Below are 21641 nucleotides of genomic sequence, written 5' to 3' on the forward strand. Positions count from 1 at the left end.
ACACCAATTAACGTAGCTCGCGGGTTTGCTGACGTCACAGTAGTATTCGACGTAAAGAGTTGACCGTCATAGTAAACTCATAGGCAACATTTTTTTTTTAAAATGACAAATTAGATATTTAGAAGTATAAAGGGAAATATTTCAAAAAGCTTAAATGCAGTTTATTACTGTTTATACAAACATTTATTATGATCAAGTGCTGAAAATTTAAAGATGTCACATACATTGTCAAATTTTGTTCTATAAAGTATGCGTGTGCGTTGGAACTCCTCCATTTAAAATCATGTTTTAAAATAGACTAGTAAATTAATTGAACCGTATGCATTAACTTCACTATTTTTTTTTTACAATTATAACTTCCGTAATTTTAACTACCGATCAAATTTTTAAAATTCGTTTGTATTATTGTATACGATTACAAACTTTTATGTCAGTAGTTGCCTGGAAATTTTTCGCATTGATTGACTCAGAGTTTCATAAAAACAAAAATAGCAATTTTCTGTATCTTTACAGCCTTACATTTATTGCATTTGTGCATTTGATAACATTTACAATAATGTATAATTAGTATTTACATGTTCTAAAATATGTTAATCAGCTAGTCTCGTCAATAAATGCATTTCAATTTTTGGGTTCGCAGACGTAAGGAAATAATGACGTCGGGCTAACGTCGTAATGAAAATATAAGGTTTTGAGAAATCTTTTAAATCTTAAAAGTTGTTTTGCCAAAAATTGGCGGAGAACACATACTGATTATTTGTTATGAATTGATTTAAAATTATCTCCTCTGTTATTGTGTTGAGTATAATTAATTTCGTCTGAATCGTTTAAAAGTTTGGAGCATATTTTTGTAATGCGTTTCTCGACTAAGATGTGCATTTTACTATATATTTCATTGAAATGGCGTTGCTTGATTTTATTAATGACACTGTATTTAAAACATGGTAACATTATTACCGCGCAGACGAATCTCAAATAAATTTTAGAAATAAAACTCTGAAACCTATGGATCACGCGGACAAATTTTCAAGGTAGGTTTTCTCACAAGCATGTAAACCCGCGAGCTACCTTAAATAATAAGAGAAGAGGGAATACAATGTACAATACACAAAGTCAGGAGAAAAATATTAATCAATCTTTTGCACTGAAATCTATATCAAAAGCAAATATTTCTAAAAGTTAAATGGTTATAACACAAGCATTCTGTATTGTAAAATTGTTGGAGCTCTTAGCGGTGAAACAAACAACAGTCCGTACGTCATTGTCAACATTAACATGCATAATACATTCATTATATGAATTACATAATACAAAATCTACACATATATGTACATGTATATGCACTGATGTTTGTTAGAGTATTCCGTGTTAAACTCGTATTTATAGCTAATAAAACTAGTACAATGTTCAGTCTTCTTGATTTCCAGTTATTATCAATATACTATGATAACATTCATTTTCCAATTTGTATGGTTTTCTTTGCACTCCAATGTTACATGTTTTATATAATATTATATACTCAACAGTTTTCTTGAATAAATAACATCAACCACAAAAGTGTAATGCTACTTCTTTTACATGTATTAAGTCAAGGTGAATTTCAACTTTTAGAAATGTTTATAAAACATTAGTGTTTATGTTGTTTTCCTGGCGTGTGATCGATTCGTACTGGTTTTCAGATTCTCCTGACACCGTATTTCCTAGTTCTGTGTAGGTTTCAGCATTCGGTTCATTCCCATTGTGATTGCTCATTATAACGTTTGAGTTAGATTTACCGTTCTTAGACTTATTTCTAAAATATGGAAAAGATAAAGTGTTGTTAATAATAAACTGAATGCGTTCGATTCCTTATCAATATTATTTTGCTAATAGGAGCATGCATGTAACCTATTCGCATGCAGTGCTTCATGTATTGGCAAAGCATGCTAACAAAAAAAAAACACGGTTATCAAATAAACTTATTTAGTCTAGTTAGAATTAATATTTTAAAAATAAAAACGTCATTTTTTTATCATTCTCAGGAAAGTAATAAATAAATATTTATTAAATGTTTGGCTCAATATGCGGTGAATATCACCCTGGTTCTAGTGTCTTTGTGATAGATGTAACACCACAAATTGATTTTGAAATGTGTAGTCATATTCATGTACATTTCATCAATGACTATTTTTATCTTGAATATTTACATTTCCCAATGTCTTTGTCCATAATAACATTACGAATTAATTTTGTAATGTGTAGTCCAATACAGTTAATCATTGTTATTTTTAATATTATTTAATCATTCTACTGCTGAAGAGTATATAAATGTTAGTAATAAGGAATCATTCTGTGATTATTATGAGGTGATAAAATACTGTCGGAGTGATCAAACCTATCATAAAACCCTTCGGGCTTTATTGGATTTGATCACGCCAACCGTATTTGTTAACCTCATGATACTCAAAGAATGATTAATTATTCCTAAAATAGTATAATTGCGAAATTTATATACATATAACTATTAGTAAGGGAACATTCTTTGAATATTTTGGGGTGTTCAGATACGGTCGGGATGATAAAATAAATTAAAGCCCAAAGGTAATATGATTGATTTGATCACGCCAAACCGTATTTTATTCCCTTATAATACTAGAAGAACGATTCCTCATTCTTGAAATATCACATTGCAATTACTTCAAAATGAATATTTACACATTCCTTTGAAATGTCGTTATTTTACTTTTAAAAGAAATTCAATTTTTGTGATAATTGGTTTAATTTAACTCAATATGCGCTTTCTATTTATTCGGCAAAACCCAGGGATAAATAGAAACCACATCTCGTTCAATCATGTATGTAAAAGATTTTACAAAAATAAAACTAAACTTAATGGTCAAGGCAAATTTTATTACACATACCTTGATTTGGTGTTAACATACAGGTATATATTCAATATTGTTGAAACTGTGGAAATCACCACGAATATAGCCAATGGGATTTGTAAGGACAACAACGACTCGGCTGAAATTAGAACACATAGTCGTTTCGTAATATTAAATCAGAGAAAATCGTCGTAGTTCCGAAAGGGGTGCGATACGGATCCAAAGAGTCTACATAAAAGTACCGATATCATCTCTAAAAGATCTGTATAAGCTTTGGAGACTATAATTATATAAAGTAAGGTGAATCGCAGATGCAGAATCATTGCATTAATTGCTAAATTTGTATTAAAGTATTAGGTAGTAAATACATGCTACTATAAAACAGCTAATTGTACCTCTAAAATTCGACAATATTTAAAGTTTTACAGAGATACTATTAAATTCTTACCGTAAATCAAAAAATTATCATGTCATGAGATTCTTAAATTTCATATATTGAAATGAACATACCAATTCGGTGATCACATTTAAGTTCTTCTGACAAAATATCAGCGGTTGACATTGTAACGTCTAAATTATTCTTGTTTATTGCAGATGCAGTGTTTCTTCCAAGTTGACTTCCACATACTACACTAAGGGTTCCACCTAATCCTTCTGAAGCACACATGCATATGAATGAAAAACAACATGTATTGCTCCTGGCTTCATCTTCGCTAGCAAAGGTTTTTCGGTCCACTCTGCTCTCCATAAACCCATGGCATATCTCAGTACGAAAACTCGCTGATGCGATGGTGCTACATGTATCTAGGGAGCAATCTGAGTTGCGTCCCTTGCATATTTGAATTTAATCCAATGACACATTGGGCAATATACAATCGCTATGGCATTAAAACGATCTGAAAACATGTTGACTAACGAGAATCGGAGATAATTAACGATTCTATTAAATATAAATAAAGATACAACATAGAGAAAGCAAGGACTATTTCATGTATTGTGTTTCTAGTGACCTGTACCGGGAGTGAAAATATCGCTATATAATATATGAAAAAATTAAACCAGGTATCATCGTCGTGAATAATGCGGACAACAATAAGACAAAATACAGCTCATTGAACATTTAAAACGCTAACCATAAGCAGGGACGTATATACTAACGGGATAGGCAACTTCTACTTTCGCAATGTTTACTTCCTATATTATCACGCGAGCCTTGCATGACAAGTTAGTAAATCTCTGTTCAATCCCATGCAGTAAAATATATCGACTTTTCAAAGCAATCCAGTTAGATCATCGTTAGGGAGACACTGTACTCATGCCTCAACTTGCTCAAAGCGTCGATTGTTTTTTACCAAAGATAACACGTGTGTTTCTTAAAAATGTTAATTTCCTAAAGCCTGATTTAAACTCTGGGATTGAATCAGCTACCTGCAGCTGCAGCCAATCATAAAACGGAGCTTGTCACCGAGTTTTCGTAACGAGATCTGCCAAGGGTTTATGGGAAGCGAAGTGGACCGAAAACTCTTTGCTAACGAAGATGTCTAGGCCTATACAAAAAGGTCCTGAAAAATGGTTTGAGTTAAGCTTTGAAACATAAATGTCAGGAAAGCAGTCATTGTCAAACTGTTATGCATCTAATGAGGGTTCGCCTAATTGTGAAAAACCAGCAAAAGGTGTTCTGAGTTCACCTGTCGTTTTACTATAGCTATTGTGTTACATAAAATATCATATACATGTATGTATCATATGTGCCTGTATGTTTACTGTTATGTAATGTTTAAATAAACTTACTTAGCAATTTTATGTTTCAATTTTGATATCAAGTTAATTTAGTCGATTAGTATTGGCATTATCTATTAGTTTATTACAATTGTCTCAATACTCAATTCCAGCTATTCTTGACTCAGCTTTCATTTTCTATATTTCTTTCCCCTACATGTTCCTTAATCAATGTTCATGAGTAATGTCATTGTACTTATAATTTTACCTACCTCCCATTTATAAACTGACGAGAGCGGGATTATGATAAGCCTTTTGGCTTGTTTCATAATCTGTTATTCACTGATACTTAGTATGTATGATGCTAATTTCAGAATAAATATTTTTAAACTAAAAGCAGCAAAATAGCCATGTTGTATCAATGATACATTTATGATAAGCCAAAGCTAGCGGTAGCTTTCATTATATTTATACAACATATAAAATATTGTATGCAATGTTTTTATTCAGTACATGAAAAAGAAAGAAGGGGAATAAATCAGTCACATTTTCATAACGAACAACACAAAAACCAATTATAACCATAACGAATGATACGTGAACAAGCATACCAAACATTTGTATGAATCCGATACATTGATAGAACGATCCTGATGTAGAAAGTGGAAAGTAGTCAGCTCGTACGCGCACTGAATGATTGATTTGCACGTCTAATCTCTTCTATATTCGTTCTGGAATGCATTCAAAAATTAATTTGTTTTCAACATTTACTTGTGTAATACATTTCTCTTTGATCACTTCCATCGATTTTACGAGTACAGACCCATTAAATGACGAAGTCAACGTACAGGAACATGGACGGTTGATTTTATTGAAGTCAATGTAAATATAAGACCCATATTTTGTTGATCCCTCACAGTTTGCCACTGAAATGTTTTGAACTGGAAAACGTAAAGAACTGATATGAGTATTTTTAAAGAATGGCGCGTCAGTAATGTTATAAGATAGACTTGGAGTAAATGTCCATTTGTTTTATATTATAAGTACTCACCATTGGTCGGGCATTGGCCTGAAAAAAGAACGAACTCATAATGAACTGTGCTCTTTTAAGAAAGGTGTCAATGTATGATACAAAAAAGTTTTCTATGTTTTAATCTGTCAAGTGACATATTCACTCTCCACATCTTTTATGCTGAATCTTCTGATGAAGTTATCAGTTTTTGATACTCTTGTCTTATTATGTGTTATTCTTGCCCACCCCCCCCCCAAAAAAAATAATTAATTAAAACCCTATAACGAAGAACAAGCAAAGTCCATCTACTAAACTTTCACATTAACACATTTGGTAGGCTATTATATTACACTGATAAAGATCATAATTAAGATTACACTTATGCCTTTATTTTGTATGAATGATATTTAAAAATCTTTACCATTGAAAGGAGAAATACTTAAAAGGCTTTGTAAAATCGCTCGGTGGTATTTAAAAAAAAATTACTTAATGAACTAGCTTCCCAGGTATTAGTACTCAGACTACTTACGAATAGTGTCAGGAAAAAAAAAGACTTGTTAAAAACTTCTAATCTACATCTACGCAAACAGTTTGAGGAGGTTTATCAATTGGCCTAATAGTAACAGTTTTTTTTCTGCTTAACATTTGCGTAATAATATATATATATTGATTTGTAAAATTGTTTGTAGCAGTATTTTGGTATTACAGTTATAGAATCAAATGTCATTTTACAATATTGGGAAGTTGCTGTATATATATTTTAGAGAAAATTTTAATTCTAATCCGCAATTATTTTCCTCATGTACAGGTAAGTACAATAATTATATAGTAGTTAATTTAAAGCATTTAAAAAGGGAAATAAAATATTTTAGCCCATGCGTAATAATCTGCATTGACCGTTTGTCCGTATAGTACTGCATGCATGAGTTACTGTAGCATTCCAGAAATATCCATAAAAAAGCTAAATATGTTCTTCATTGCAAATTTTTAAAACTGTAGCTTTCAGGGGAGGTGGTGATCATTTTCTTTTCCATGCTGAGGACTGTTGCTTTGTCTTGGGATCGTAATGGTACAAACTTGTTTCGTAAGTTGTGACAATTCGCTGTAGGAAATCATCTTCATTACATGTAGTCTACTGTCTCAAGAAAGCCGTTGATAGTTGTACTTGTTTTGCTTTGTCGTCTTCAGTCAGTAGTCTGCGAATCCAGCACGCTAAAACTCTTCTCATATCTAAATATTCAGTAAGAATAGTAAAAACCGTGCCGCTGCTGATATCAAACACGGACAAAGGCATGCATATAAATGTTTTCATAGATTGGCTCCATGCATTCAATCACATTAATATTATAAGTATTGGTAAGATATTTATATAGTTTGAAATAGTACATGTAGATTGTAATAACTATTTTTGAGGTTAACATTAGTCATTCATAATTTTATTAATCATAGGACAAGTATGTACATTGGACATGACTCAGATGTACAGCTTTGATTTCGCTCAGCATGCAGATTCACTATCCTCATCATGCAAATGAGGTGGGGCCTCTGTTTTTCAAAACCCATAGAAAGTGTTAAGCCTTTGGTGTGTGTGTAGAGGGAGCAGGTACATATTTTATCTTTAATTCTGCTACAGTTATTGCCTAGATCAAAGATATGCCGCGGACATTATTCTCCAATATACCACGAACGTCATCGGTAAATTATCAGATCAGAAATGCCTATTTGTCTCGCACTGATCATGAAAATACAACTTCAAACCACAAAAAGTTTTAAAACTATGTCAATTTCACGTGTTAGTTCCAGTCAAAACGATGTGTATTGCCTCAAATGTTTATTTTTAAGAGATCAATGCGGCTGTTCCTGGAATTTCTCTAGCACATTTTCACTACGTGTTTTTACATAAAATATATAACGTGTAGTAGTAAAAATTGTATTAAATTGCCCTTAAAATATTAGGAATATAATTCAAAGAAACATTCTGTCGTCCTCAAGTGATTCCTTTGATCGATACACATGTAAATATTACTAACAAAACCGTTGGGGTTACACTGAACAGCTGTCAAAATGACCTAAGATCATCTCTCTATAGGAGAAACGATCTGTAGAAATACTGGGCTGTTAGTAGAATAGAAAAAAAAGTTCTTGTTATCGTGAATGTTGCAGGATAACCTCCTCAGTCTCGAAATGTTGTTTCAAATTTAAAAGCCTCAGCTAACGCCTCGGCATTTATATTTAAAAGCAACACTTCTCGACCTCAATGATTTTACTCTCACTATAGGTGAGCAAGTATTAGGCAAGAGAGCCCATACTGTGGTAAGCCTATTACACCATTTCTTTGAGCATTGGGTATATAAAGAGAAGGATGCTGTACTGCAGATGGATAATTGTGCCGGTGTAACGAAGAATATTGACCCGGGTTGAAAATTGACCCCGGGGGTCATTTTTCAATGTTGAAAATTGTGACCAAATTCGTGAAATTTATACCCGGGGTCATTTTTTCAACGGTATGAGAAAGATTTTTTCTAAACTCTAATGACATCGACACGTTGAAAATCGATCCTGTTGAGAATTGACCCCAACCTCAGAGTTTTTATCTGAACTGGGACTTACTCTATACGGTTTAAATGTACCATCATGCACATATTTGAAAGTTGTAGTTTTAAAATGTTCATACTGTCCGATACATATGAGGACGGGCTAATTTCGTTTAGGTTGATAGGTCCAATTAATTATTTAATTTTGATACTGAAAATATGATATCCATTTATTATAACTATACTATGTAAATAAAGCTAAGAAGATGACCGTTTGCTTCGGAATGGAACAGGCGAGTAGGGCTAGAATACTTTATGACATAGATGACATGGTTTTTATTCCCTCATGTGACAGAATTTTAAGTTTCAACTTGTCATAATCTCTGATAAATATATCTAACAGATGTATTGCCCGTTATTGTCACTTTTAAGGCAATTCAACAGAGCTCTGTTCGACAGGCACTTGGTGTTGTATTTTCTTATAATTGAAAATATAACCTCTATACTGTTTTATTGAGTAAAGGGTATATATATTTATATCAAGACAAAAAGATATAATGTCAGATACCTATGCTTAATTTGAAGAAGTCAGCATCTCTGACAAAAAAATAAATGAATGGTTGTCATATTTTTACCTTTTTTATGTATACTGTATTATACATATATACTTAACAATAATTTTTCATAAACTTGTCAGATTAACTTTATTGAAGCACCATCCAATTTTCTGCATATGCAGAGTCATAGTTCATTTTAAAAAATGCAATTCATTTCTATCATTTTGAGTTTTCAATTCCATTAATTACCAGTAAATTAGAAACACAGGCAACTGACGTAATATATTTCCTCAAAATTAAAAACAGATATATAGCATACAGCAAAAATGTTATCATTTTTTTTTAAAATGTAGGTTTGCATCTAAATATTCAGTCGGAGGATTGTTGATCTAATTATATTAATGGTATACATGAAAAGGCATGCAAAAAGTTGAATTTATTAAGATTACTCAAGCATACAATTGATATATAAACACTTGTTAAAATTCGGCTTTTATCAGACCTAGACTGGAATATGGTGATGCAGCTGTATCAAGGAAAATCCGAATTGCTTAAACATGTACAAATTGAAGCAACCAGGACAGTGACAGGGATCAGAGTTAATTCTTCTAAAATCATTTTATATTGTGAGCATAAATTGGAAACCTTACAATCTCGAAGGGATAAACATAAACAAATTATATTCTCCAAGATTATAAATGGTTTAGCACCACAAGATATGTTAGATTGAATTCAATCATATTTTCTAGCTGAACATACATATAATCTTAGGTCGAATGAGTTTTTTTACTATCTACCACTATATACTTATTACAATAGCTTTGCTCCGTCTACATGTAAATTATGGAATAATCTTCATGCAGGAAAGAAAATTTAATCAACTTTATCTTATGACGTAATAAGGCTAGTAAAGCTTACTTTAAGGATTTTTTAAACTGATGGGGGTCGATGTTTATATTGTAGGTCTGAAACTGAGGGAAATGTGATTTGTTTCCCCTGGATATCCAAAATATACTCAACAAAGAGACGAACTTTTTAAACAGCTTATTGACATTAGTGTTCCTTTTTATATGAACTATATACTTTATGGTAGTTCTGATTTTTCATATAGATAAAATTGTAAAATTGATTCCCATGTTTATATTTATATTAGAGCTTCAAAGCGTTTTTGATTCTCTTAGGTTAAACGGTTTAAACCTATTTAAGTATCATACATGTATATTTACTTAATATATAGTCCCCTTTTATTAACTGTTCTTTTCAAATGGGCTGGATCATGAAAATATCATTCTTATGTTTGTATCTCTGCAAGTATAAATGAAGGTGATAGGTTTGTTTATGTACATTGTAGGTGTGAGTCAACATGTCTACCAACAATATGTCATACAATCATATAGGATAAATATTCAGATAATTTTTTAATATACAAGTACCCCCTATTCGTATGACTATAGATAATTTCTTTTTGACTTTATATGTTTGAAAGAGTTTACACAGGCTATGACACTTATCCAATCCATTCAATAATTTGAACAATCCGTTCAATAAAACACGTTTAAATTGAATAAATAATGTAGGTGGCTGTGATAGGATGGTCAACCATCTACTCCAACGCTGCTGTATGATCTACTACTACATATTTATATTCAAAAAATGCAATTTACCTATTTATTGACGAAAACAATTACTGTTAGTATTTATGATAAATTTTTGTAATCAAAGCAATTTAGAAACTATTAAAGCAAAATTATTTTATTGTCATCCTGTACAAAAATTCGATTGCTAACTTGCTACAGATTCCATGCCTAAAAAAATCAGCGATTTGATGATATTTAGTTACCCTAGTAACTACGTAACAAATAAAATTTTTTAAAAAAATGGCTTTCAAGATATAGTTACTACACCATTGTTCATGAAAGAGTACATGTTAACATATCTTCATTTTGTACACTGTTATTGGCTGGATAGGTGTGAATACAAAATTCAGATAATCACAGTTTTAACAAACTGAGTGGGTGCGAGCACAAAAATCTCAATATGACATATTCTAAACTTTGCACACACCCAGAAAATCTACAATGAACAATATCAAAGTTTCAATTTACTGAGTGAACGTAAAATCAAAATTAAACAATATGATGTATTGTAATTTTTAAAATATTTACATTTGTACACTTCTCCAGCGAATTCAAAAAATGGAGTTTAATTACATTGAATATTTTAACGTGTAAATATGTATATGTCAAGTCGTAGATGATATATAATCTTCTGGGCTACATTTGGGAACAATTAAGATCTCCAAGGCCTTTTGTGGAAATGAGCTGAATATTTATTGTTGAATTTGTATATCGAATAAATGGTTTCTTCAAGTACAGCTAGGTGATCTATAATCATATACAATTATAATATCACTAAAACACTCTCATTCTCTACATTCACTCATTTGATTTATCTTTAGTTAAATATTATTTAAATTACACATATTTGATTAAATTAACGTCTTTGGTGGCGTCGTGATATTAAGGAGGCCGACTTTAGTTTGCATTGCGCATGTTTTTGCGCATTCTAATATAATACAGTTGATTTATACTTCTTATGATTTATTTTCGATATCATTTATCAAATTGAACACAATTAACAAAATACAGATAAAAATATTTAGATTTTTAAAGGAAATTTTTATTTTTAACACGATTTTTACGTTGTGCAGTAGGGGAGCATTGCCATAATTGCGCTTTTATGACGTTATGATAAAATGAAGCTTTGTAGGAGTACGTAATAAGAAATAACTTAAAGGAAAAGGAAAAATTGTACGCTGTTGAAATTTTATATACAGAATGATGCTTTCCTCGAGGACATTTTCCTCATTTTTGGAATGAATCCATTGTACCAATCATCATTCGTGATGATCCAAATATATAGCAAACTTTGAGTTTGAGATGGCCCCCACTTAAAACCAGACGGTAGAATTTTGTGTTTTTTACATATAAGTTAGGAAATGATATTGCGAATCATATATAACAATTTGAGAAAAAAAGCTATTGTAGTATTTTTTTTAAATGCTTTGATGTGCGGAAAATGACAGTTTCCTATATATTCCTATAGTAAATGTACCTCTATTTTGAGATGGTCCCTAAAAAGAACCAGACAGTCGATTTTCATGAACCTTCGCAAATAAAGTAGAGTTGGTTTAAATTACATTTGGTTAAAAAATAAAGAGTTATGCTATTGTAGTTTTTCCGCAAAAAAACCCAAATCGGCCTCCTTAAATCAAAGTTCGTGCTAAAAATTCGATAATGCAAACGGACATGCACACTCACTCACTAAAACCCGAAAAACCAGTCTAACTCACCCATTCATCCACTGATCCACCCGCCAAACGTACCCACGTGACCTCTCGTACTACTATCATACTATGAATGATTGTATGAATGAATGAAGCGGTGTGAATGTAAACAAATGAACAATGGGAAATGAAATGTTGAAATAAGTGAACGCAAATATGAATACTAATTAACTAAAATAATTATTCCTGTGACATATACAAATATTCCTAAAAAACATATATTTTTTAAGAAATATATAGATATCACACAAAACAGCAATTATTAGCGAAAAGTGTATTCTGAATAAAATAGTTATTACATATTTAAAGGGATAATATGTAAATTAAAAAATATTCATTTATAAAGTCTCATTTTTAACCCCCCCCCCCTGTTGCAACATATAAATATAAAGAATAAATATGTATAAACTGAACTGATAATTTTTAATTTGATAAACTCAAGTTATAATATTGATTTGTTATTTTGTGCTTCATTGCTGTTGAATTTTGAACCGGTTTCATAATCAAAATTCCACAATGCAGGTCAATTTTCAACGGATTAGGGTCTTTATTCAACACCTTTCGTCTCATTATTCAACGTGGAAAAATGACCCCCGGGTCAATTTTCAACCCGGGTTAAAATTCCTCGTTACACCGGACAAAACAAAAACAACTAATGATTAGATAAGTAGTCAGAATGTTCCATACATTTAGAGTGTTATATGTTTTTAAGTATATCTGTGAACAAATCAAAAGACTGTTCATGTTTACTGTATTTGTAAATATCACATGTTAATGTGTATGTCTTGAAATCTCGGATATGGCATGTGGATAATGACAGGTCGTCATCGCAGCATAGAGATTTCCTTGATGGAAGCTGGACATACATAGTTTAGCCCAGACTGGCATTTTGGACTCTGGAAGATGAAGTGGAGACATTCTACAGCAGAAACTCTTGATGAGGTAACAGAATCAGTGAAGCGCTTCTCAAGAAATGGCCGCAACATACCCCAGCTCATCAACGATACCGAGAGGCACGTCTCCTTCTACGACTTGACGTTTCTTTGAAGCTTTCTTCTAGAAACGTCCATACATTTCTAAATTTCTTCATTTCAGAATGTCTGAAAGTCCAGGAGTTGTCTTTGTCAAGACATATAGTAGCTCTGCAGAGAAACCCATCAACATTTTAAAGAGAGGACAGCAACTATACTTAATGGTGAAACTCTGCCATCCGTGATTACATCCAAGGGCCTTGGTGCTGCCAGACAGTGGTATCTTTATGATGAAATCGGACTTTTCTGCAGAGATACTTCTGAAATTCTACAGTCTTGTCCTAAGCCTGTGTCCAAAACCCAGAGAAAAGAAAATGTCCAAACCAGTTTGACTATCCAAAGATGTGAAACTTTTGGTTTATTGTGTACTAAAATGAACTGTGTCATGATATGCACATTTATATAATTATACATGTATTATATAAATTCCGTATTTGAAATTATTTGTACTAGCATGCATTTTTTAGGTAAAAGGGTGTTTTTTTTTTAACCAGTATTTGTTAATTACTAGTGTAAGCTTTATTAAATAGGAATTGTGTTATGTTTCAAAACGTAAAATAATTGTATTAAAACGATTATATTACATGTAAAAAAGTAATGTACAACTTTCCAAATCATGAGCTTTTTGCAGTAGAATTTGATTTAAATTGATGCAACTGTACTAAATTTTGATTTCACAGAACACTATAAATAAATAAATCCTATAGTTTTTAAACTTTTTATTAACTTTGTATTCATCTTACACATACTTTTTCATAATTGACTTTTCTTTCAATTTTAAATGCAATATGAAAAACTGCACAGGACATGTCTAATTTTTGCAGCACCATATAGCGATTCATTCTAATATTTTGTATTTTTATTTATTTTTACCAAAGCAACATATAAATGCAAGAATCTGAATTTGTTGGAAAAACTCAATAAACCTGGTATTCTGGTGGCTTATCACAATTATCTTTTGATATATACATGTATACAGGTACATGTATTACATAAACTAACAGCGATATCCAACACTATACTTGTTGCATGTTTATTTGTGTTCATTTTAATCACGTGGCCATATCATCAGTATCATAACACGACAAAAAATATTAATATTTAAATTGCATCGGGTCATGATTAATGGAATTTAATTAAGAAAGTTTGGGGGTAAAAATCAAATTCAACGAACAAAAACTGAAAACAAATCATGTCATCGGAAGAAAAATTCCTAGAGATTTCATTTCAAATATCCATAAAAATGAGTAAAAATGCGTCAATTACCCTAAAGTCGATCAAAATCTTTATTTTTTTCCGTACATGCAAAGTTATTTCGGCACACCATCGACTAAATACTGTGGTAGACGGGTCGCCATACGATATAAAATATTTGGAAGTGTGACACCAGTCACTGAAGTTCATGCAGCCCACTAAGTCACTATCGTTTAAGTTTCTATATATAGCAAAATAATCTACACATAGTTAACTTCATTTTTGTAAAAAAAAATCATTTGACAGTAATCGTTATCACGTTTTCAAAATAAATGTTGAAACTTCATGAACCGAAGGCAAGTACCTCTTTTCAAGATGGGATTTTAACTAGTAAAATTAAGATTTTACTTCGCCAGTGGCTTTGTAAACACAATATTATTTCTTGAGTAATATATAATAAACAAAATACTTATTTGAAAGAAGTATTATAAAACATATACATCTTAAGCAATAAAGATAAACTAGCAATGTGAAATTCTTTATGAACAATTTTTAGTCCAACAAACTATAGTAATACGCCCGTTCATCGTACATTGTAAACAAGTAATATTTAGAAATGAAGAAAATGCCTTTTAAGTTCAATTCCTTTATTTTTGCTGCATTACCCCCTGAAAAGGTCGTCACAGAGTTTATAATACAAACGTGTTTATGTTGTTTTCCTGGCGTGAGATAGAGTCGTACTGGTTTTCAGAATCTCCTGACACTGCATTTTCTAGTTCTGTGTAGGTCTCAACATTCGGTTCATTCCCACCTCGATGAATTGTTTTAATATTTGTGGTATCCTTCTTAGATTTGTTTCTAATATAGATACGCAGAACACATGTTATAAAGCAAAACACATACAAATTTAATCTAAAAAAAATTGTTATAAGCAGTTAAAAAGTATTACCTATATATTTTTAAAAAAATATTTTCAGATCATGCCAAAATACATGTTATTTTTTAAAGACTATTCAAAGTTTGATACATTGTAACATATTTTTTTTCAGAATACTGGAGACCTTAGTCCATATCCTATACATTTTAATTTTGCAGTCGCTGTAAATTAATGTATCAACTACTCAGTACTGAGTAGCGTATAGAATCATCTACTGTGGAATCGTCATTGTTCGTGTGGGACCAATGTTCTTGGCTTTCGTGTGTAACCATTGTCTACGAAATTACATCCCCACGAACGCAAACATAATCATTTTTTTAATATCATAATATGTATCAAAATAATCCCGATGACACTGTTACCAACGAAATTACGTTTCCACGAACCAGGGAAATTTTGGTTACTCACGAACATTGACCCCCACGAATAAAAATGATTCCACGGTAGCTCATGAAACTAAGGTAATTGCAAATTAAAAACAGACTATTTAATACGTACCTTAATATGTTCTTGATAAAGAAGTATATATTTATTATTGTTGAAATAGTAGAAATCACTACGAATATAGCCAACGAAATTCGTAAGGATACGAGTGACTCAACTGAAATAAAGAAAATATTGATAAAATACGTAGTTATATGCAATATTATATGTTAAATAGTTTTAATGAGGGATTGGTATATTGTTTAATTGACATTTTGGATAATTGACAGGCTGTAAAATGCTGTAAAATATATCAGCAAGGCAATAAAACATCTTATACACAAAACAACTTCTCATGAAATGGAATTTCTGAAATATAGATAAATGTTGTTTTTTGACAGTACACATAAATATCCATCCCTTATTACCTTGAATTCACTGTTTCTAGATTTTTCATTTTTTCAAAAATCCATAATGAAATGCGTACACTCACGATGCCTTTTTAAAGCATACGTGTGATATTATTTAACAAAAAAATCAAAGTAATGAAAGACGGACACTTTTGATGTATATAATATATATTATAAGGGAATAAGTTTGACAAAAAAGATCTACTTTGTAAGCCAAATATATTTTATTCATCATTAATGAATGACTGTTATTTTTACAAAGCTAACGTCACCAGAGCGTGGATATAAAAAGCAGAATTTCATGAAATATAGAAGTTATTATGGCCACAAATTACTTGGTAGGTACTTGAAAATTAATTTTCTAAGTTAAGTAGCTCATCTATATTTAACATCATGCGCGTAGTGAATATGCTCAAATGTTATTGGCAAAATTCATTTTCCATGAACCAGAACAATTTGATAATGTACAAGTATTAGGTATGTCTCTAACTATAATTATAAAGGAGTCTTCTTCTTTAATATGTTTGGCTTTTTGTTTACCTATTGATGGTTACATTAACGAATTGCCTGCATACAGCCATACCTTCACTGAAGCGCTAGCGAAGCCCGGCTAAAAATTATATATATTTACATTTTGCATCAATTTGGTGACCACATGTACATCCCTCTGATAGAGTAGCAGCAGTTGTGTTGATGATATTCGCATTTGTAATGTTAAATGCTGATGTAGGTTCCATCGATGTTGTTTCTGCTGCAAGTTGACTTCCACATACTATACTTAAATTTCCATTTAAACCTCCTGTTTATGTATAAAAAGTTCCTTGATCAATGATCTGTTTTATCATATCGAAAAAAAAAAATCGTCGATTAAATTATTAGGTCACCTAAGTCACTCAGGTGACTTATTGCAAATGGTCTTCGTCCGCCGTCGTGCAACGTGCGTCGTTGGTTGACAATTGTACATTTAAAACTTCTTCTTAAATACTTCAAGGTCAGTTGTTACAATTTGTTAAAGCATCTCTATGGCAAGAGGAATCTAAATTGTTAAATTCATAGCTATACCACCTACAGGGCGCCAGCAGTGGGGACAAATATGTAAAAAAAAAAAAAACTCGTCTTCTCTACATGTGGGGAAAAAACTAAATGCATGATTATAATGTCAATGGGCCCTTTATCAAAAGTGTGAAATTTATGTATCCTGGGTCAGAGGTATAGGCCCTAAAGCGGGGCTTATATAGCAATATAGTGAAAAGTATTTGATATAAAGGAGGTTGGCTCCTGAAATGATAGTAATGTCAATCATCCGAAAACAGCTTAGATATAAAGAGGGGGACCTAAAATGTTAATTTATTTTATTTGTGACCCATGTCACATGCCATATTTTTGGAAATATAAGGCCTTAAACAGAAATAAAAATTTTACTGGAAGTTTTGCGAAAATTTGAACACATGTAGTGATTATAAAAGTAAAGTTTAAGTCAAAGTTCAAAAATTCTTGCTTTATCAGTGGTTTCAAAGGACAGTACACAATGAACCTAACAGATGTTACAAAAATTTTGAGTAATCAAATTATAACGCAAATAAAAATAATTATAGTAATGTCATCTTTCCAAAACTTTGCATACAAAAAAACATATATCTAATGTCTCATTTAAAAGTAAAACAAGTAGGGGACACATTTTAAAAAATTGAAATATACATGTAACATGAAATAAGCTAATTTTATTATTTGTTTTACTGCTATGAAATATAAGCTAAATATGCCAAGTTTATCGATAGAAATATCAAAATATTGTAAGAATATGTTTTTCAAAATATCATGAATATATCGTCATACACAAACTATATAGAAGTTTGGTCTGCGCTGACAATTAGGAAGCTAAATTAACAGTACTCTAAAACTAGTGAGTTATGAAAATTGTTCATTTCCTTCTTGAAAACCTTCCGCCACAAAATATGGTCCCTTACTAATCTCTGGAAAAATGAATTTTGTTTTTTCAAAATCAATCTTATTCAATATAGTGTATTTCTTAATGATATATATATATATATATATATATATATATATATATATATATATATATATATATATATATATATATATACTACTAGAATTAATATGCGATGCAGAAATTTTAGACCAAAGGTGACTCGAACTGGCTACCAAAATCCTACTTAAGGAGCGAACCTCGCGCTCTTTAAAAATAATCTCCTCTACTCCCATAGATGTTAGTGAAAAACGTATTGCATGGTTATAATTCCCACGAAGTCCTCTATCTAAATTGTGAAATTGATGGCCCCTGGATCAGAGGCTCAGGCCCTAGGGATAGGCCAATGTTGTCATAAAGTTAAAATATTTTAAATAATCTTAAACAATCTTCTTTTCTATTCCCATATATTTATTGGAGAAAAACTAATTGAAATGTGATGTTGTCCATTAAGTACTATCAAAACTCTTTATGAATTGAAAACTAGATTGTTTAACAAAATTATTTGAGCTACTGTACTCACCAGAAAGTGGACATTGCTCTAAAAGAAAATAAATCTTAACTATTAATATAAAGAAATTTTTATCAAAGACCTATAAGCAATCTGTTGTTTGAATTTTATTTCGAACGAAATATCAATAAAAACAGTCCCTTCCTAAAGTATTCTTCTCTATCTTATTATTCCTTTGATATATTATTAGCGTTCAATAATTATATAAAGCAATTCAATCAAAAGACATTGTTGCTCATGCTTTAAAACAAGTACGCATCGGTCCCATTCCTTTATATCGTATTTCTTACCGTAGATATGATATAAAATAATTTGTGTATAAAGAGCAGAAATTCATATAATAGCTTAAGAGGGATGTCAAGCTAACTGCTACTGTAAAACGAGAAAATTTGGCGCATACGTATTTTAGCGCAAATGCAAGTGCCAGTACATTAGCGCAATTATATTTTAGCGCATGCATCTTTTCTTTAAAAAAAGAATACAAAAAATGTTGTTGTTTGATAAACGATCACGCCCAAAATTTAGTTATGTGTTCACTCAAGCATGTGAACACAACGACTTTTATTTCTATGTCGCATGCACGGTAAACTGTCGTTGAGAACAATACTCTTACTTTTGTGTAAATCGTCAATAGATAGATATGAAAAATTCATTTATTGGATTTTTGTTGGTAAACAAATTTGAGTTATTTGACTTTGAATGCAACGTGTTGACTTGAATAACACTAGAAGAGTCCCGAAACTAAGTGAAATCGAATGTTACATTTACCATGAGTTTCGATCACCATGAAAGAATTTTTTTCACAATAATTTTACATTATAAAAAACACAAAAATAGGTATTGTCTTCTTATTTTTATATCCACTAATCAGAGATCAAAGAAATTATTATCAATCATGTATTGTCAGCGTTACCGATCGCCACGCTTAATCACATTTTCACCTCGAGGCGCTAACTGGAAGTGGCATGGGGAGAAGCCCAATTTTCAAGGTGCTAATGCTAGATATTAAGAAGCAATTAACACTGAATTAATCAATCCATGTTTAGGCACTTATACCCGATAACCCATACCGTTTACCTGTGTAATTGTTTAAACAAACAGAACCGACAGCATCTGATATTTAAATTAACACTTCTATATAGCCTTAAAAATGGACTGACGTTATTGTTTTGCAACTTGAAGAAATTTAATTCATATGGAAATTGTTGGCGCACTATTAATTTTAGCGCTCACAGGCAGTTGCGCCAAAGCCGCTAAAATTTGTAGTGCGCCATATTTTCTCGTTTTGTTTCCAGTATTATCATCAATTACTCAATTCACAGATGCACAGTGAAATTCGAAACTCATTATTTCCTTTATATCGACAAACTCATTATTTAAACTTTAAATTTAGTAACAATACATAATGTATAAATGAATTGATAGATCAAACGGATTTATTAACGTCTTTCGTTTCCAACGGAGGACCTTGTACTGATTCAGATAATAATTCTTCATTAGACCCTCTTGTTATTCTACGGTTTCTTTTGGCAGCCGTCCGCCCGTCATTTTCACCATTTCAATAACCGGATTTTTCCGTCGGAAAACCCGGTTAAAAATTATTTTTTCTACTGAACTGGCTACATTGAGCTTCCGTATTAAACAAGGGCGCATCTGTTTTATTATACCCCCCGCAAACGAGGTTGGGGGGTATATAGGAATCACCTAGTCCGTCTGTCTGTTCAATTCGTGTCCGGTCAATATCTTTCTTATGGAGAAACATTGGAAGTTCTTACTTCACACAAAGATTGCCTATGACCTAAGGGTGTGTCATGACCTTGAACCAAGGTCATTTTGGCAAGGTCAAGGGCAGAAAAAGTGCAAAATTCGTGTCCGGTCCATATATTTTTAATTTAGAAACATTAGAAGTTGTTTCTTCACACAAAGATTGCTTATGACCTAAGGATGTCATGACATTGACCCAAGGTCATATGGGCAAGGCCAAGGTCACTGGCAGAAAAGTGCAAAATTCATGTCCAGTCCTTACTTTCTAATGGAAAAATATTGGAAGTTCTTACTTCACATCAAGATTGCTTATAACCTGAGGGTGTGTCATGACCTTGACCAAAGGTCAATTGAGGAAGTTAAGGTCGTTGTTTAAAAAAAAATCGGGCTCAGTATACCAAAAGTTTAAAATGTTTAAATTAAATGACTGCTTGACATGTGGAATTTTATTTGATTCGAGTCATGTTTGTTAACATAAGGATGCAAATGTCCTCATGCATTAACAGTTAACTTGAACTCAAATGGAATTTAAAGAATAGAAATTGGTTTGTGTACTCATATTAGCATTAACAGTTTTAAAAGATAGAGCAGTTGTTATCTATAAAAAATGGACGGTGAAATAGTTTCATCCAATATTTTCTTTAATAGAAAACAAACATGAGTTATGATTTTATCTTAGCGGGGGTATCAATTGTGAGCTAGCTCACAGTACCTCTAGTTAATTATATTTTATCCAAAGAGGGAGTAGTGTCAAGCTTACTATATAATTAGATGAATTTTGTTTGCAGTGTTACAATATCACTTAGCACTCATTGTATAACATTGTATATATTATTCACAGTCAAATTAAGATGTTACCCTTTTCTTAATTTCGGCAAACCAAAAACAGATTCATGTTGCTTTTCTTAATAAGAATGAATACACGGAAGGTATAAAATTCCCCTAGTAGCGTTATTTAGTACACTCGTTTATGTATGGCTATAAATAAACAACTAAAACAGCTTAAACTTACCATTTGTTGACACCAATAATATGCTGAACACAAATATAACACAAAATTGGTCCTTCATTTTTACACAAACCAGGAAGTTGAAATAACAAATGATTTTTATTCGAGATCAGTCACAAGTGTATTTAGACTACACATTTAAAACCCAGTCAGTGTCTATGTAATCTGTTTGTCAATGATCCGATTAAAACTAACAATGCTCTTTGAATGTTTTATTGTGGACAAACGTTGTATAAATCTCTAGATGCACATTTAAACAAAACCATACTGATGATTGTTGATTTTGATAAACAAATTATGTTATACATCTAAGTATATTTTAATGACACATACAGGCACGTAG

General features: G+C 31.5%; 2 protein-coding genes and 1 pseudogene across 3 annotated transcripts; 1 reads left to right on the forward strand and 2 right to left on the reverse strand.

Moving 5' to 3' along the window:
- Window positions 1-1112: 1112 nt before the first annotated feature.
- Window positions 1113-6629, reverse strand: LOC128185336 (uncharacterized). The gene is made up of 4 exons (XM_052854957.1): window positions 6590-6629; window positions 5635-5652; window positions 2901-3003; window positions 1113-1792 (listed from the first exon to the last, which is right to left on the reverse strand). Exons 1-4 carry the CDS (start codon window positions 6627-6629, stop codon window positions 1618-1620), a joined length of 336 nt encoding a protein of 111 aa, XP_052710917.1. The 3' UTR covers window positions 1113-1617.
- Window positions 6630-7064: 435 nt separating this feature from the next.
- On the forward strand, window positions 7065-13469 carry LOC128185337 (uncharacterized; annotated as a pseudogene).
- Window positions 13470-14417: 948 nt separating this feature from the next.
- Window positions 14418-21474, reverse strand: LOC128183002 (uncharacterized). 2 transcript variants are annotated; one of them, XM_052851784.1, is made up of 5 exons: window positions 21302-21474; window positions 18538-18555; window positions 16659-16826; window positions 15693-15795; window positions 14418-15115 (listed from the first exon to the last, which is right to left on the reverse strand). In XM_052851784.1, the coding sequence occupies exons 1-5, from the start codon at window positions 21357-21359 to the stop codon at window positions 14947-14949; spliced, it is 516 nt and encodes a 171-aa protein (XP_052707744.1). In that variant the 5' UTR covers window positions 21360-21474; the 3' UTR covers window positions 14418-14946. The 2 variants fall into 2 exon arrangements, with proteins under 2 accessions (XP_052707744.1, XP_052707745.1); XM_052851785.1 differs by lacking the exon at window positions 16659-16826 and having other exon boundaries at window positions 21302-21473.
- Between the last annotated feature and the right edge of the window lie 167 nt (window positions 21475-21641).

The sequence above is a fragment of the Crassostrea angulata genome, chromosome 5, assembly GCF_025612915.1.
Source record: "Crassostrea angulata isolate pt1a10 chromosome 5, ASM2561291v2, whole genome shotgun sequence".
Taxonomy (NCBI): Eukaryota; Metazoa; Mollusca; class Bivalvia; order Ostreida; family Ostreidae; genus Magallana; species Magallana angulata.

Bases quoted from the DNA above. Each gene is read 5' to 3' on its own strand.
- LOC128185336 (XM_052854957.1), bottom strand. From the start codon at position 6,629: ATGGAAAAGAAAATGATCACCACCTCCCCTGAAAGCTACA. The intron at 1,793-2,900 runs GTATGTGTAATA...TCCATATTTTAG, and splicing joins TATGTTAACACCAAATCAAG to AAATAAGTCTAAGAACGGTA.
- LOC128183002 (XM_052851784.1), bottom strand. From the start codon at position 21,359: ATGAAGGACCAATTTTGTGTTATATTTGTGTTCAGCATATTATTGGTG. The intron at 15,796-16,658 runs GTAAATATATAT...TCTTTATTTCAG, and splicing joins TCACCAAATTGATGCAAAAT to TTGAGTCACTCGTATCCTTA. The intron at 15,116-15,692 runs GTACGTATTAAA...TATCTATATTAG, and splicing joins TTTATCAAGAACATATTAAG to AAACAAATCTAAGAAGGATA.